The sequence below is a fragment of the Lacerta agilis genome, chromosome 1, assembly GCF_009819535.1.
Source record: "Lacerta agilis isolate rLacAgi1 chromosome 1, rLacAgi1.pri, whole genome shotgun sequence".
Classification (NCBI taxonomy): Eukaryota; Metazoa; Chordata; class Lepidosauria; order Squamata; family Lacertidae; genus Lacerta; species Lacerta agilis.
Window position 1 is genome coordinate 21,792,137 of NC_046312.1, and position 15,676 is coordinate 21,807,812.

The 15,676-nt window shown below is 41.5% G+C and overlaps 1 protein-coding gene across 5 annotated transcripts in view; it reads left to right on the plus strand.

The window, feature by feature from the left end:
- Positions 1-15,676, plus strand: part of TTC7B (tetratricopeptide repeat domain 7B) — a 102,874-nt gene that overhangs the window by 65,524 nt on the left and 21,674 nt on the right. For 2 of the 5 annotated variants that reach the window (XM_033141195.1, XM_033141205.1), the window contains 3 exons: positions 1,327-1,424; positions 4,488-4,655; positions 12,620-12,760. In XM_033141195.1, coding sequence (XP_032997086.1) covers positions 1,327-1,424; positions 4,488-4,655; positions 12,620-12,760 — 407 coding nt within the window. Of the gene's footprint in view, positions 1-1,326; positions 1,425-4,487; positions 4,656-6,791; positions 6,999-12,619; positions 12,761-15,676 lie in introns of those variants that run through there. The other 3 variants (XM_033141214.1, XM_033141221.1, XM_033141232.1) reach the window with 2 other exon arrangements.

The window sequence follows — 15,676 nt, forward strand, 5'->3', positions numbered from 1 at the left end:
GTGGGGGGGGGGTTAAACCATTTTAACAGCAGCCAGACAAAAAAAGGAAATAGTTTCATTCTGTATATAGAACACATTGCTAAAAAAAATGGATTTAGACGTTTCACCGAAAGGAAATTTTGAGTTTATTCAGATTCAAAACCAGGAAGCCATTTTCCAGCTCAGGATAGATGTGAAGAAACAAGGATTTCTACCACTTTAAAAACCAGATCACAAGGGTTGACAGCAGTGTTGATGCAACAAGAGCACTAAGCAGTATTGCACCCCTATAGAAAGGGACGAATAATATTTGCTTTTAACTGAGCAGCACCAAATCCCAGGTCTGATATTTACTTCTGGTGCAATTATAACATCATCCATAAGCGGTAATCATTCCTCACCATTTTGTCACTATACTTTACAGTCATACCTTGGAAGCCGAAAGGAATCTGTTCCGGAAGTCTGTTCGACTTCCAAAACGTTCAAAAACCAAAGTGTGGCTTCTGATTGGGTGCGGGAAGATCCTGCAGCCAATCGGAAGCCACGGAACCTGCGTTGGACGTTCGGCTTCCCAAAGAATGTTCGAAAACTGGAAAGTTCACTTCTGGGTTTCGATCGTTTGGGAGCAGATTTGTTCGGGAGCCAAGGCATTTGAGATCCAAGGTACAACTGTATTGCCAAAATAAGAGGAAATTAATTTCCTTTTCCTGAGCCGACACTGGCGGTATTCACATTCATAAAGTGGAAGACATTCCATAAATATGGGTAGTCATTGCATTTTCTTCCGGCATGCATCCCTGCCTTGATTTCCCTCTCGTCCCTCTGTTGTTTCCCTTGTGGGAGGGGGTCCATCATCTCATTCTGTGGAAGTTACAGGTGGGTAGCCGTGTTGGTCTGCCATAGTCAAAACAAAATAAAATAAAAAATTCTTTCCAGTAGCACCTTAGAGACCAACTAAGTTTGTTCTTGGTATGAGCTTTCGTGTGCATGCACACTTCTTCAGATACATTCATTCTGTGGAAGTCATTCATGGAAAGACTTCCTTTTTTAAAAGCCAGGTCTCTCAGATCTGCCAAGTGGAGCCAATCATTTTCATGCCACAAGTGACTCAGTAGGGCAGACATCCGCTCACAATTAAATAAGTGTTTTGAAGTGATCTGAACCATAGTGTGAAAATACTTTAATCAGCATAAAATGCAGTGTTTTTTGTATGATATATGGGCTGTCTATCCCGTTGGTAGATAAAGTACACATAGCACTGAGCTCTGTATATGAAGAGCTGTACAGTAAGCTAAACATTCACTTTAAAAGCCTTAAATGACAAATGCCTTGCATTGTTTCCTACAGCGATTCTGGACGGGGCAGCAGTTTGTTAGACAGAGCCATTGCCGACAGGCGACAACTTAGTACAATTACTTTGCCAGACTTCAGTGACCCTGAAACAGGTGAGGATTGCTGTCTACAACAATAAAGTGTCAGAAACAATATGTGTTGTCTGCTAGATGTTTTAATCTAGAACCTATCAAAGCAATTGAGGCAAGATAGAAATTTGCTGCGGTATATTTATTGATTTTATGTTTAGTTTCATATTCCACACACACACACACACACATTAAATTTATACATATGCAATAAAAATTCAGGCACATACTCTAGAGTTGTGTGTTAGCCCTCTCCTGTGTTAAATGCTTAACATAAACATCCATGTATGCTAAGGGCCAAAAGTTCATAATCCAAATTTTGCACCTGGGGCTACAATCTTCTGCATTGTTACTAAAGAGTACCGGTAATTCCTATTGCAGGGGTGGCTAATTCCAATCCCCATCAGCCCCAACCAGCATGGCCATGGATGATGGGATATGTAGTCCAGCCTCATATGTAGAGCCAAAAGCACAGAATTCCTTGGGGCATAGTATCAAGTAAACACAGGACTGGATTTATCCATATTGGTCCTTACTATATCTCTGCAGTCTCTTTCTTATGCCCATTTGTTTTCATTAGCATATAAAACCACTTTAGATCTTCACAAGCCATACAATGTTGCCGTAACAGCTAAGAGTAAAGTTTCCATATTAAAGAGAAAAAGTCTAGTGTTTTAAATGAAAATACCTAATCTACTATCTGTCTCCTATTTTCTTTTTCTTTCCAATTGGGTATTGGCAATGAGGTGCGTTTCCCAGTCTTCACGTCGGAATTGAAATGTTTTGTGTTGTTATTTACATGAGTTGTTATTTAGGCAGGCTTCAGTGCTAAAATTTCACAAGCTCTTTGCAGGCAATATAGTGCCTATCTATACACAGCGGTGGAATCAGGCCACACTAACTGGGCCCATCTCTTGCTGCTCTGTACCTCTCTGATATTAAAGCAATGATTTCACATTCAGTTACGGACCTTTGCACATTCCCCCCCTCCCCAATTTGATGTCCAATGTCCAAATGTCAGGCAAGTTTGGAAGCTGGGACTGGGAAGATGGCAGGGTTGGTAGAAGGAGGAATTGCACAGTATAAGATGAAAGATCTACAGGGACTGGTCAGAAGTGGACCTTCAGCATGCAAAGCAGATGATCTACAACAGAGTTACAGCCCCTCTCCAAGGAGAGAGGGTGGGCTCTGAATTTGCTGTGAGCAAACATGTCCTTATCTGGCATTTAGAGGTAGGAATGGAAGATAACCCTATCCGAAATGCTGAAGAACTGCAGCCAGTTAGTGTAGAGACAATACTGAACTAGATGGACAAGTGGTCTGACTCTGTATAAGGTAAATTTCTATGTTCCCCCAGGCCAGAGGATAGTAGACCATGCGTTAAAAGTCAGCATGGCCTTCACTTTTTTCTTTGCAATCTTTTAAAGTGGTCCAGATTCCTCCCACCCACGTTATAACCATCCCCTTCACCGATTTTCAGAGTCAAAGGTTCTTTTCTGGATCTAGGTACAACAAAGCCAGATCATAGTTTAGAGGGAAGTTTAGACTACAAGCATCGATGGACCTTATTCTGACTTCTTCTTCTTTCTTTTTTTAAGACTATGGGCTGCCAGTCTGGTTTTAGGACAGAACTGAAGATTAAGTTTTATTTGTTTTCAACCTACCTATGCTTATGTGTCAAAGGCTGCTTTGCTAGTGGCTCTGGCAAGCTGCCCACCTGGAACAAACTCCTGCTTGTGCTTATTTTAGCAAGCTAGCCATTCTTTAAGCACTTTTCTTCTGGTCTTCATTGAGGCTTCAGGGACCTCCCAAGACGGAGGTTCAAATGTAAAAGTTGATCCTTGGTGGCTTGCTCCATCCATGCATGAACTGCAAAATAGCCACTGGATTTTTTTTTTGTTTTACTGAAGAGCCAGAAGAAAAAAGTGAAGTATGAGAGTTTGTAACTAGATCAGAGCTGATACACAAGTTACCAGTTGTTTCATAGATCTCTTCTTTAAAACAATTAACAGTGACTGCAATCTGCAAAATGTTATCCGGCAGAGCTGTTTTCAGTGGTGCACAGCCCAGCATACCCAGGCTGTCTCCACCCACTCATTCTCTACCAGCTCTGACAAGTTTTCCCGCCTCCTTTTCAAGCAAAATGGCTCATCTAGAGCAGGAGGGAGTCTAGTTCCACTACAGAATTTGAATTATAGGGAGGATTTGGGAGTTACTTTGAAGCAACTCTTTATTTTGAGGCCTTGCCCGGCTTATTTACATAAAAGGGGATAATCCTTTATATGCCTCTGTAAATTCTCGGGAGGAAGAACTGGATTTAATAAAAATAAATACACACATTGCCTTTGATATTGTCAAGGGAGGGTGTGAGCAACAAATTGTCGAGTCGCACCTGAGCACATGAACCAGGATGCTTTGCCAGCGGAATGACACCAGGATCTCCTTCCTTTCATGGAACAGGGTGATGAAACGGACCTTCTGTCTGCTGTCATTCAAGGATTTATTTATTTTTTAAATGAAGTTCAGTATCACTTACCTGGACAGTTGGTGTTTTATTTCTAACTTCGACAAACATTTAGCAGCTTCAGGCACTCAGGTTTTAGGACACAGTGGGCAACATGGTGCTCTGCAGATGTTGGACTACAACACCAGTCATCCCTGAACATTGCCACAGTAGTTGGGGCTGATGGGAGTTGGAGTCTGAAGCATCTTCAAGACACCACGTTGGCTACCCCTGTTTCAGAAAATAATTTTTGCCATCTGTATTCCTAATGGACATGCCAAATAGCTTGCCTTACAAATTTTTCCATTATAACAGTTTTCCTTTCCAAAATAACTTGACTTGATTGAAACTGGTTTTACTAAATCTCAGTAAACATTTTAAAAAAAAAATCATACAAGGAAAGGGACCTTTTTGCAGTGCTTGTAGGAAAATATATTTCATGTGGTAAACTGTTGCTTCCTTTTTAGCGGGGGTTAAATGAGCTATACATTATTAGGATTATTATTTTCTTTTCATGGCATCCATTAATCCATTCAAAACCTATTCCTGGCATTTTCTTTATATTTTTCTCTTTCACTTTTTAGCTTCTGATTCCTCCACATCTTCACCTCTCTCAAGAACAGAATCTCCTCTCCACCTGTTTATGTCTCCTCAATCTCCTCACCCTCATCCCAAATCCGATACCTTTGTCTGGCCCTATGCAACCAATCCATACTGTGACCTCGTTCCTGGGCCCTGCGAACCGCCACTCTGTAAACTGATTTCCTCTTTCTGATAGGCGTGCTAGTTTGCTCTGTTTGTGCTTCTGATAATCTCCATAACTGCTAAGCATCTATTGCCCTGAAATGTTGTTGAACATCAAGGTATTTGGTATTAGTGCAACCTACCTGTTTGGATTATATGATGATGATGATGATGATGATTTAAAAAAAAAAAGCATTAGGGCATTTGAAACTGTCAGAGTTTTAGGCTGCAATACTCCATGTTTCTTCAAGTAAGCAGTGATGGTTTCAAGTGGGCATGCTCTTAAATCAGTCTCCTCAATCCAATACCCTTGGAAGGCTCATGAAATGTTACATCGAGGGACCACCAGGGGGCTCCATTGCCTCCCTGAGAGCACCGAGCAAGTGCTGCCATAAGGCAATTTTAGCAATATTGCAATGGGTCAGTGGCACAGCTGTTCCAAGAGTCTGTTGCGCAAGGATTGGTACCCATTGTCGATGCAGTGCTGTGGAGCTAGGATTAACGCTGGGGGTGTACCAGGATGTGGAATATTTCCATGTCTTGGCTGTGAGCCAGGAGAAGAAAGAAGAAGTGATGGGGTTCCCATTTTAACTCCCCAAATTTGTCAGTACTGTACTGATTCTTGAGTGGTAGGAACTCGGCTCCTTCTTTTGTACTATAGGTGCAACATTTTTAATTTTTTATTGGATTTTGTTCTCATCCATGCAATTAACTCGTTTTTAAATGTTAGGACCTTTATTTGACAGAATTAAATATAATTGGCAACAATTTTCATTCCTAGATGCTAGCTTCAGGACAGGAAAGGTTTTATTCTTTTGCACTGTGGTGTTTTTTTGGGTTTTTTTGCTATCGTAAATTGGCTTAATCTGTTCGTTTCGGAGGAGTAGAGTGAGTAAATCGTCTCTGGCACAGAATTGGATGACAGGTGCTAGAAAATAAGTAGCAAAGGAGTGCAAATTAATCAGGTCACAATGTAGTTGGATCCTATTCAAGATGCTGTTTGAAAGGATAGCACTTGTGCTTTCATATTGATGTTAATTCTGCTCCCATTTGTTTTGCCGAGGCTTTTCTGTGATCCTGGTTCTTCAATGGGACATTTAAAAAAAATATCACCGCTCCCTAAGAGCCATACTGCACCTTACAGAAAACGAGGCCATAGCTAAGCTGGATTCTACTACTTTGGGCTGCAGGCCAGGCAGTAAAGTAGTGCATCTGAAAGGATGCTGTGCTAAACCTTTCTGTTTTGGTGTGTTAGTTTACTACCTGAAGTGAGGTGGGGTTTCTTCACGAGGGAGCATACGGAAAAAAAGGTCTTTGCTGTCTGAAATGGTGCTGGCCAGAAAATTGCTGTGAGGTGTACTTCGTCATTTGGTCTTCGTCTACTGGTCTCTGGTGGATCTGTGTCAGAATTTATTTTGCAGTGGTTGGAATCACGTGCTGCCTGCACTTACGGCTGCTGATATGAACTTTTGGGGATTTATTTCCCACCCAAAAAAAACGCTTTAAAAATTCAGGACTGGTTATTACTTTGGATGCTAGCTAACAGCTGGGGAAGTGTGATAGACAATATCCTTTTCTAAAACAGAGCCTCTACAGAGTGTTGTTGGTGAAGCCGCGAACACATTTAGCTTTACATAGGGATGTAGGACCACTCATGAGATGCTGCAGAAATGAAAGCACAAAAGCAGGCTGTGAATTTTCTACCTCCAGCAAGAGCTGCAGTGTCTGTGAGGGGGAAAAACTATAGTTATGTGGCAGTTTTGTAGGAGCCTCAATTATTTGACCTCAGAGCAGTTGTTTATGCACTTTCATTCCCCCATTGAATCCATATGAATAGAATTGGTCCAAACCCTCTAGCTTTCTTGCTTTCAATATGTATACTCTGTTGTTTTTCCATATTCAGTTTGATTGTTAACATGACATGAAAGGGATTTATTTAACAAGAACTTTCTCCAAATTCTTACCGGAAATTCATTATGATTTTAAACTCCTTATTTCGAAATGTTCACTGTCGTTTGGAAAAACAAGAAAACGAGCTTGCAGTTTGAAGGTTATCAGAAGTGTATTTTGCTTTTATGTGGAGTTCTGTTTTATAGCTGTTATCCTTCGTGATTTTAATTTGTGGTTTGATCTGTTGTTTAAAGGCAACCCTCCAGATGCTTACTTTCATGGTTTTTTCTCCCTTTTTTCAGTTTGTAAGTAGTATTTACTATACAGGTCTATTTTTAAACTTCTAAAGGCTTAGTAATAACACCTTCCCTCCACCACAGAATGTAAATGTGTGTCCATTCGTCATGGAGGTTTGACATTGTGCAAAGCAAGGCTGCTGCTCCTTAGCCATTCAAGTCACCCCTGAGGCTGCAGTCCTATGAGATCTGAATGCCCTCAGCTAGGACTAGAGTTCTGTTATGAAAGAGGCAGTATTCATTTCTGGAGGGCTGCAAATAAAGGTCCTGGGGAGCAGGGGCTGACTTTATAAAAATCCATTGCTTAAGTCCATATCCACCATATTTATGATTTCTCCAGATCAGTTAGTTCATTTTCTAGTCTCTTGGCTAGAAGGAATAAGGGGCGGAACTTGTAATAAAAAGATTTTAAAAGAAAATAAAGCAAGGTTGACCTATTCTTAAAAAAAAAGCGCTTTTTTATTTAAGATACTGTATGTTATTGGCATTCTTAAGCCTAATACTGTATTGTTATTTATTAGCCATTTATGTGGTCTTGGCATCATTCTAAATTATATTTAGATTTTGGCCACTTAATGGCAGTGTACGATCAATTAGCAAAAAGCGCATGATACTTGTTTCATGTACCAACCCTATGGAACAAAGAAAGTTTTGTTTTGTTGATGGAAGCCCCTGGCTCCTCTTCGTTAATGTATACCACCCATTTCGCAAAACGTCGACGAACCTTTTAACATATTGGAAGTGGGGGGTGAGTTATTGCAGTTGCTAATAAAGAGTGATATACAATGTTCGACTTCCGGCGGCGACGCCATCGCCGGGTGGTCGAAGGCTGCTTCGGGTCTGAAGCGCCTTGTCCATCCCGGGGGTTAGGAGCCGCGCTACCGCAGCGCGCGGCTCCGGTTGGGGTGCGGGAAGAGCGTCCCGCACCCTGGGCTCCCCGGCTGCGCCCGCGGAGGCTCCGAACCCTTCCCCTGCCCCCCTGTAAAGGGGGAGTGGGGGTGAAGGGACAACGGAGCCGGGCTTACGGGGATATGCCCCAACCGGGATGCAAATGCGGCGGCAAAGCCCGCGGTGAGCGTCTAAGTTCTACCTGTGAAGAATGGAGCTAAAGGAACCCGGTGGTCGTGAGTAAATAATCTTGGCAGAAATCGTGTTTTTGGAACGATCCGGGGGGAAGGAGAAAGGCAGCCTGCCTCCCTCCCTTCGAGCCTAAGAAATTAACCAATTTGAGGGATTGCTGCCACAGAACTGGTTATAAAGTATCTAAAATCGATACATGAGACTGGCAAACTTTTTTCTTGGGAAGCTAACTAGCGGAAAATATCTCTATTTAAAGTTGCGGTGTTTGCGCTCCAGCTTAGGAAAATGGCGACGAACAAAGAGACAGGAGAAGAAATATGATACTCACTTCCTCCTCCTCTGCCAGTATGCTGGGTTTCGTCCTTGAACTGGTATTGAACTCTGGACTAACAGATGAACAAAGGCTCACTGCCTTGAAGGTGGAACTAATTTACAGAAAAGTTAAAGTCTTGTGTGGGGGTCTGAAATGGAACCAACTGCCCACAGAGGAGGCTAACAAAACTTTTGACACTTTGGAAGAAAATCTTGTCAAAGAGCTGAGAGGATGGATGGAAAGATGGGAAGAAATGAATGAGCTACTTCGGAGAAGAAATTCGCTTGTTGGGGGTGGCAGTCCCAAGGCGATGTCAAGATTTGCTATATCCAGTCCCCGAGGTGTGAGCTCGGGGGCCAGGGACAGAGAATTAAGGTATTTACAAGAAGAAAAGGAATGCTACAAAGAACCGGAGAAGCTGAGAGAGGGAGAGTTGGATACCTCGGAGCTCGTGGCAAGGAGAGCTTTGGACTGTGCCTGGATCTGTGGACGTTGGGAGAGGGAAGTTGCATGGAAGTTCAGTGCTGATGCCATCAGGAGAAGAAGAATGGACAGAGGGGGTGTGGGGTGAAGTATTAAGTAAAATCTAAAGCAATCTGTTATGGTATTTTGAAATTGGAGGGTGAACACTGTCAACAATAGTTTGTTTTATTATTTGTTTGAACATGAAAAGAGATATTTCAAGTTTTTATGTTATTAGCAGCAGTTCAAAGGACAGAAGAGATAGATTTGATGAGGACGATTTGTGAGGATTGATGAGGATGTAGTATAAATAAAGTCAATTTAAGTGGTTTAAGTTTATAGATTAAGACGATTAAGATTAAGATGAAGATTAAGATGAATGTTTTACTTTATATATATAATTAAGTTTAATTTTTTAAATGAAGAGGTTAAAAAGTAGATTATGGATATAAACTCGAAGGTGAAAAGGCAGGGGAAGTCAACTGTCAAGATTGGAAAAAGAAATTTTTTTTTTTTTGAGATGTCTAATTAAGAAGAAAAATCATGGCAATTTTTGTAATAGATGTGTAATTGTATTTGTTTTGTATGTGTATAAATGTAGGTGTGGTTAAGGTTGTATGTTGTTATAAGTAAAAATGTCAATAAATTCTTATAAAAAAATAAAGAGTGATATACAATGTTCATCATACTCAGACTAGATCCATTGAAATCAGTGGACACCATTGATGTCAATGGTCTTACTCTTAGTATGACTATCATTGGGTATTGCCCGCCGTCTTGTGGGATTAGCCAAGGGACGGCCATTGTGGTATTACCTCCAGATATTGTGGACTGTAACACCCATCAGCCCAGACCATTGATGATGCTGACTGGTCTAATGGGCTTTGTATTCCAAACAGCCGAAGGGCACAAACTTGGCTACCCCTAGATTAGACCGTACACATACATGTTTTATTTGGTCCTACAGAATGTACTGTCTCTTCATCTAGAGTTTTACTCGCACCGGCATACAGATCTCTGCATGTATCACGGTTTGGCACTCTTACATGCTCTGGCACCTGCTTTTTTGAGTGTGCATGTGAAATCGGGTTGTGTTTTCACCTTGCATGATTTTGCTCATTTCCTTTCCTTTAATTAAGACATTGTTCTCATGAAATTTGATTGAAAAGCAACTTTCCATTTTGCAGCAAGGAGAGGGGTGAGCCTCTGAAGGATTTGCATTATGTCAAGTATTTACCATTTCATCATTCACTTGGCAATCCTAAAGATAAACACAGGGGAAGTAGCAACATGCTCATCATATTAAGAAGTGGATCCCTCCCATACACGTTCAAGTAGAAAAGCAATACAGAATTGTCTTCTTTTGGGGTTTTTTTGTGCTGGAGTCAGCCAATTTATCAACTGTTCAGAAACAAAAGGCCTTCTCAAAGTAAACACTAGCAAAAAATGCTGGAAAATTTAATAATCATCTTGTCACAATGACAGGCTTCCTTTGTTGGTGGTTCAAATAGTGGCAGGTGTCCCTTGTTGAAATAAAGCACTATAAAATTAAGCTGTTTAAACAAAGCACTGGTTCATCCTAGTGAATGAAATCTTAGCTCAGTTACTTTTGTTAAGTTTATAATGACTCCTGGAACGGATATAGGGTGAAGTTGTAGACAAATAGCTATGAAGTCTAATAAGAAGTGAGGCAGCAAATTTGGTGGCTGAAGCCACAGCTGAATATTGGATTCTTGCTATTTTCAAAAAGTTACGCCCTGACCATGAAAAGGGTGTTCTAGTTAAACAAGCAAGCCATAGTTGATAGCAGAAAATCTCCAGTTGGCGATTGACTAGAAAAACATAAATGGGAGGTAATGGAACAGTTGTTGTGATAGATGTGTGTATGGAGATTAGACAGAGGGCCTTAGATGTTTGCCTTATCCCTACAATCTCCCACATAGGCCTCATTTTCACTGAGGTGCTAAGCCTGTATCAGGGTTGTGTTGGTTCACACTGCAGTTGGGGCTCACTTGATTGAATGCTGCTTTATAGGGGCCAGAATCCTAGATGCCAGGGATAATGTATGTACTAAATCAGGTTTCAAAGCTGGTTTGGGGGGAGACCTGGTTAGTCTTCACCACATTTATATTTACCAAAACGTATGAATGTCCTCTCATAGCAGTCCCCCTTTCAATAATGAGAAGTCATTACTTATGTAGTATCTTGAATTTGTGGTGCCCATGGCATTTCCAGTCATAAGAAAATAAAAGAGCTCTCCTGGATCACACCAAAGGCCCATTTGGTGCAGCATCCTGTTCTCACTGTGGCCAGTCACATGCCCATGGGAAGCCCATAAGCAAGATTCGAGTTCAATCTCCCCACTTGGGATTTCCAGCAATTGGTATTCAGAGGCATAAAGTCGTACCTTGGTTCTCGAATGCCTTGGTACTCACACGTTTTGACTCCCGAACGCCGCAAACCCAGAAGTGGGTCTTCCGGTTTGCGAACGTTTTTCGGAAGCCGAACGTCCGACACGGCTTCCGATTGAGTGCAGGAAGCTCCTGCAGCCAACCAGAAGCCGCACCTTGGTTTTCAAACCATTTTGGGAGTTGAACAGACTCCCGGAACAGATTAAGTTCGAGAACCAAGGTACAACTGTACCGACTCTTGACAACGGAGGCAGAACATAGCCATTGTGGCCAGAGATCTAACGACAGCCTTTTAAAGTTGTTCCTTTTGGAGCTTCTGTGGGGCAAGCAGTTCAGCAGATGACATTTACCCTTTCTGCATGCCAGGGAAAGTTTCAGTCGATTATGTTCTGCTTGTCACACAGGTCTTAAAGCCCCAGGAGCTCTTGCCAGACTTAAGACGCCGATAACTTTATGTGTGAACAAGAAGTTGCAATGTAAACACCTGACATTATTTGGGGTACATTTTAGCAGCTCTGTTCCAAAATTGCCGTCAAGGAAATAATAGAAGGTGATTAGATGAGTGTGCCAATTTATTTGTATCTTGACAAAGAAGGCATTCGTCTCTCTGCTTCTCCTCGCAAACATTTCTGATGCTTCACTCTTTGTTTATATTCTTTGGTGACCTCAGCTTTTGTCAAGCGTGCATTTAAGTCTTTGAACATCATGTTTTATTGGTACCACGTTAGAGAGATGCAGTGAGTGTCTCACATGTTTAGAAACTACAGAAAAACTGATATATGAAGATATCTAGCATTATGGCAGGAGCTGCTTGTTTATTTGTACATGCATATCAAATAGAAATTGGCTAAAAGCAATAAAGCGTAACATATAGTAAAATAGCAAGGAAAAGAATAATCTGTTGGTTAGATTCCCCCCCCCCCTAGATTTATCAACTCCATTTTGGACGAAGTACTGCTTCTGTTCACTTCCCCAGCTGCTAATATTGGTGATTAAGTGAACTTTATAGTCTTTGCAGCTTAATTGGTTTCTGTTCAGGGAAATGTTGAGATCATTCTGCATTTCTTAGGTTATTTTAGTCTCTCTATTATTATCCTTAAAATAGTATTCTAATTACCCCTCCAGGGAGGGGGGGTGTTCAGTGATAACTAGCAGTGAAGAGTAAGTAGTAAGAGTTACATCATATAAGCGTCATCCCCAAACCTCTTTGAGTCTTCGAGCTTGTATGTGTGTTCGTGGAACTTGTATACCTGCTGTCGATAGTCGAAAGCTTTGTGTTTCACGAGTGGCTGCTCCAATCTCACCTGTCATTTCCGCTAGTAATATAATAGGCTTTTGATGCAGGTTCACTAACACTAACATCCTTATAATCGGGGAAGGGGGAGCCTGTCATACGTAGATGTTTTAAGGTTTCGCAACACCTTTACATGTACAGAGTTAAAATGAAGAACAGCAAGCAGCTGAAATCCAGGCTTTCTCTTTCTTTCTACTAATGCAACCTATTTCTATTATTTCCGCAGGTTCGATCCATGCAACGTCGATAGCAGCCTCTAGAGTGGAGCAGGCACTGTCTGAAGTTGCCTCGTCTTTGCAGAGCAGTGCTCCAAAGCAAGGTCCTCTTCATCCTTGGATGACTCTGGCTCAAATCTGGCTTCATGCAGGTAATAGGGCACAGCTGCTGTTTTCTTTTTTCCTGCTCATTAGCTACAGGAATCTGTATTCATTGCCTTCAGCGGGGCAGAATGTTTTTATTGTATGTCAGCTAAAAGCACAGCTTTTAAGGACACTTATTCGGAATTTGGCATTTCGTTACATTTCAAGACAAGAACATTGTATGCTTAATTTATGAAACAGTAGTCTAGGGGAGGATGGCATTTAGTATTTAACAACCTTGTCAGAAGGTTGAGTTCCCCACCCCACCCCCGCCACCCCCTTTCCATCCACTGCTCAGGTTGTGTTAAGTCATGGAAATTTAAAGTGCCTCATTGAAAATTAAGAGTGACGTTGTTTTGGTGAACTTTAATCTGGGCAGCCCGAACTATGAATTTCAGACAAAAAGGATAAAATGCCATCTGCAATTATATGCTTTTCAGACTGCAAAAGAAAATAGCAAGCTAAAACTAATTTCTGGAGGGGGGTGGAGAATAGGAAATACATTTTTATGTATAATAATAAAATTGTAGAGTTGGAAGGGACCATAAGGGTCATCTAGTCCAACCTCCTGCAATGAAGGAATCTTCTTGCCCAACGTGGGGCTCGAACCCATGACCCTGAGATTAAGAGCCTCATGCTCTTCTGACTTGAGATGTCAATAACAAACTCATGTAAATGTGCTTTAATAGAGTAAAAGTGGCTGACTGAACCTTCTGGTGTTAAATATACGTGAGGTATATTGCGATATCGATATTACACTTTATAGAATAAAGTTTAAGGCAGTTCGACCCACAAGTGAGGTGCCAAGCTATTATCAGGGACTATAATGTACCTATTTCAAGAAACGATGCTGTTTTTGAAATACAGGTTAGAAATGAAATCACTTTGCCCCAAAACAAATCAGCCAAAGACCCATATGATATATCTGTTAACTGCGCTGTATTGTCTTAGACAGCAAGTTAGAGTAATCAGATCCACAGATTATTTTCCCAAATGTTGTCTGCAAATACAGAAACTAGAATGCTAGTTACTCACTCATTCATGAAACCCATCTTGCCCTAATCTTCATCATAAGGTTGTTATGAGAAATGGGGAGGGGGGGCGTGTCAGGACATGTACACTGTCCTGAGTGCATTAGTAGGATAAAAGGTGAGAAACTAGCAGCCTTGTGCCCAGCATTGCTCCAGAACGCTGAGAAAGCAAAAACTCAGTGCAGTGTTGAAAAGTTCGGTCTGCCATCTTGATTGAAAATGGAATCCAATAGTGCCCATACCTGCTCCTTGATCTAAGAAACCATCATGCAAAAATTTCATTAAGAAATGTCCAAAATGCATAGAAAACAGGCAGAGGGACAAATACCATTCCAAAATATTTGGTAGGGGTAGTAATAGGATGATAAAAACAAGAATAGGAAATCTCAGCTACCAGTTTCCCAGTAAGGGCATATAGGTTTGCAACTGTATATTGTGATCCTACGCATATTAATCAGAAACGAATCACATTGAGTTCAGTAGGGCGTGCTCCCAGGTACATAAGGTTAGGACAGAAGCCTTTGACTGCTTCCTAAAACGATAAATAAAGAGAGGAAGAATATTGCAGGGAAGAAAAGACTGTTCTTGACCTCAGATCTGAACTGAGCCTTGAGGTTGGAAACATAAAGATGTATGGTGTGATCTCTTATGCTTTATAAAGGGGACAGATAAATGGGAGCAATTTATGGTTGTTGTTGTTCAGTCGTTCAGTCGTGTCCGACTTTTCGTGACCCCATGGACCAGAGCACGCCAGGCACGCCTATCTTTCACTGCCTCCCGCAGTTTGGCCAAACTCATGCTAGTCGCTTCAAGAACACTGTCCAACCATCTCATCCTCTGTCGTCCCCTTCTCCTTGTGCCCTCCATCTTTCCCAACATCAGGGTCTTTTCTAGGGAGTCTTTTCTTCTCATGAGGTGGCCAAAGTACTGGAGCCTCAACTTCAGGATCTGTCCTTCCAGTGAGCACTCAGGGCTGATTTCTTTAAGGATGGATAAGTTTCATCTCCTCCAGTCTTACAGCAGCTTAAGTTCTCCCTTTTTTTCTTTTTTTCTTTAGTCCTCTGTAAGATCACACTTGTCTAATGCCTTCCCTGTACTGACTTCTTCCAGCTAGTGGAGGTTGTTAGGTATGCCCAATAGTTCTGAGAAGAAAAAATGTGATGTCATAGTAGCACACACATGCTTGTGTGTTTGGGGAGCTTTTCTTTTGGAACAACAGTCCTTCATATATTTTATTTTATTTTATTTTTATTTTTCCCTAAGCCTCAGAAAGCCTTGAGGCTTATTTCAAGCCTGAGACAGTGTCCTTTAAACAGATGAAGTCCTTTGGTTGGTTGACATGTTTCAAATGGTGCTCAAGGTGGCCAAAAGCAATGAAATGCAAATAAAATAAAGCACAATAATATGCAAAGTGAAAACATTAAACAAGGAAGATAAAATGCACCTATTTTGCAGCGGCCAAGACTACATTATGAGTCAAAGGCCTGCTGGAATAATTTCATCGGCAATGGGACTAGACCAGCCTCCCATTGCATGAAATTCCAAAGCATGGCAGCCAGACAAGTCATTCCTGAGTTACCCTATGACTCACACAGACTCTGCCTCCCCTCTGTTTGAGTTGGAATTGCATAACTGGCCTTGTTTAAGCCTGGCTACTCTTTTGAACCCTCCTGTTCCCAAGCTTTTTTGGCATACCTGGGCAGCTAGATGTTCCTGAGCCCTGGTTTGAGTTTCACCTGAACAGAACCAGTGTGATGCCATTGAGTTAAATTGTCCTTCTCCCTCTCTTCCACACCTTGATCAGAAGGGGTTCCAACTTGAATGCCAGAACCCCACTGTTTGCATTGCATGCAGCGCCACTTTGGATGGTCCCATAATATTTGGGGTTGGTGG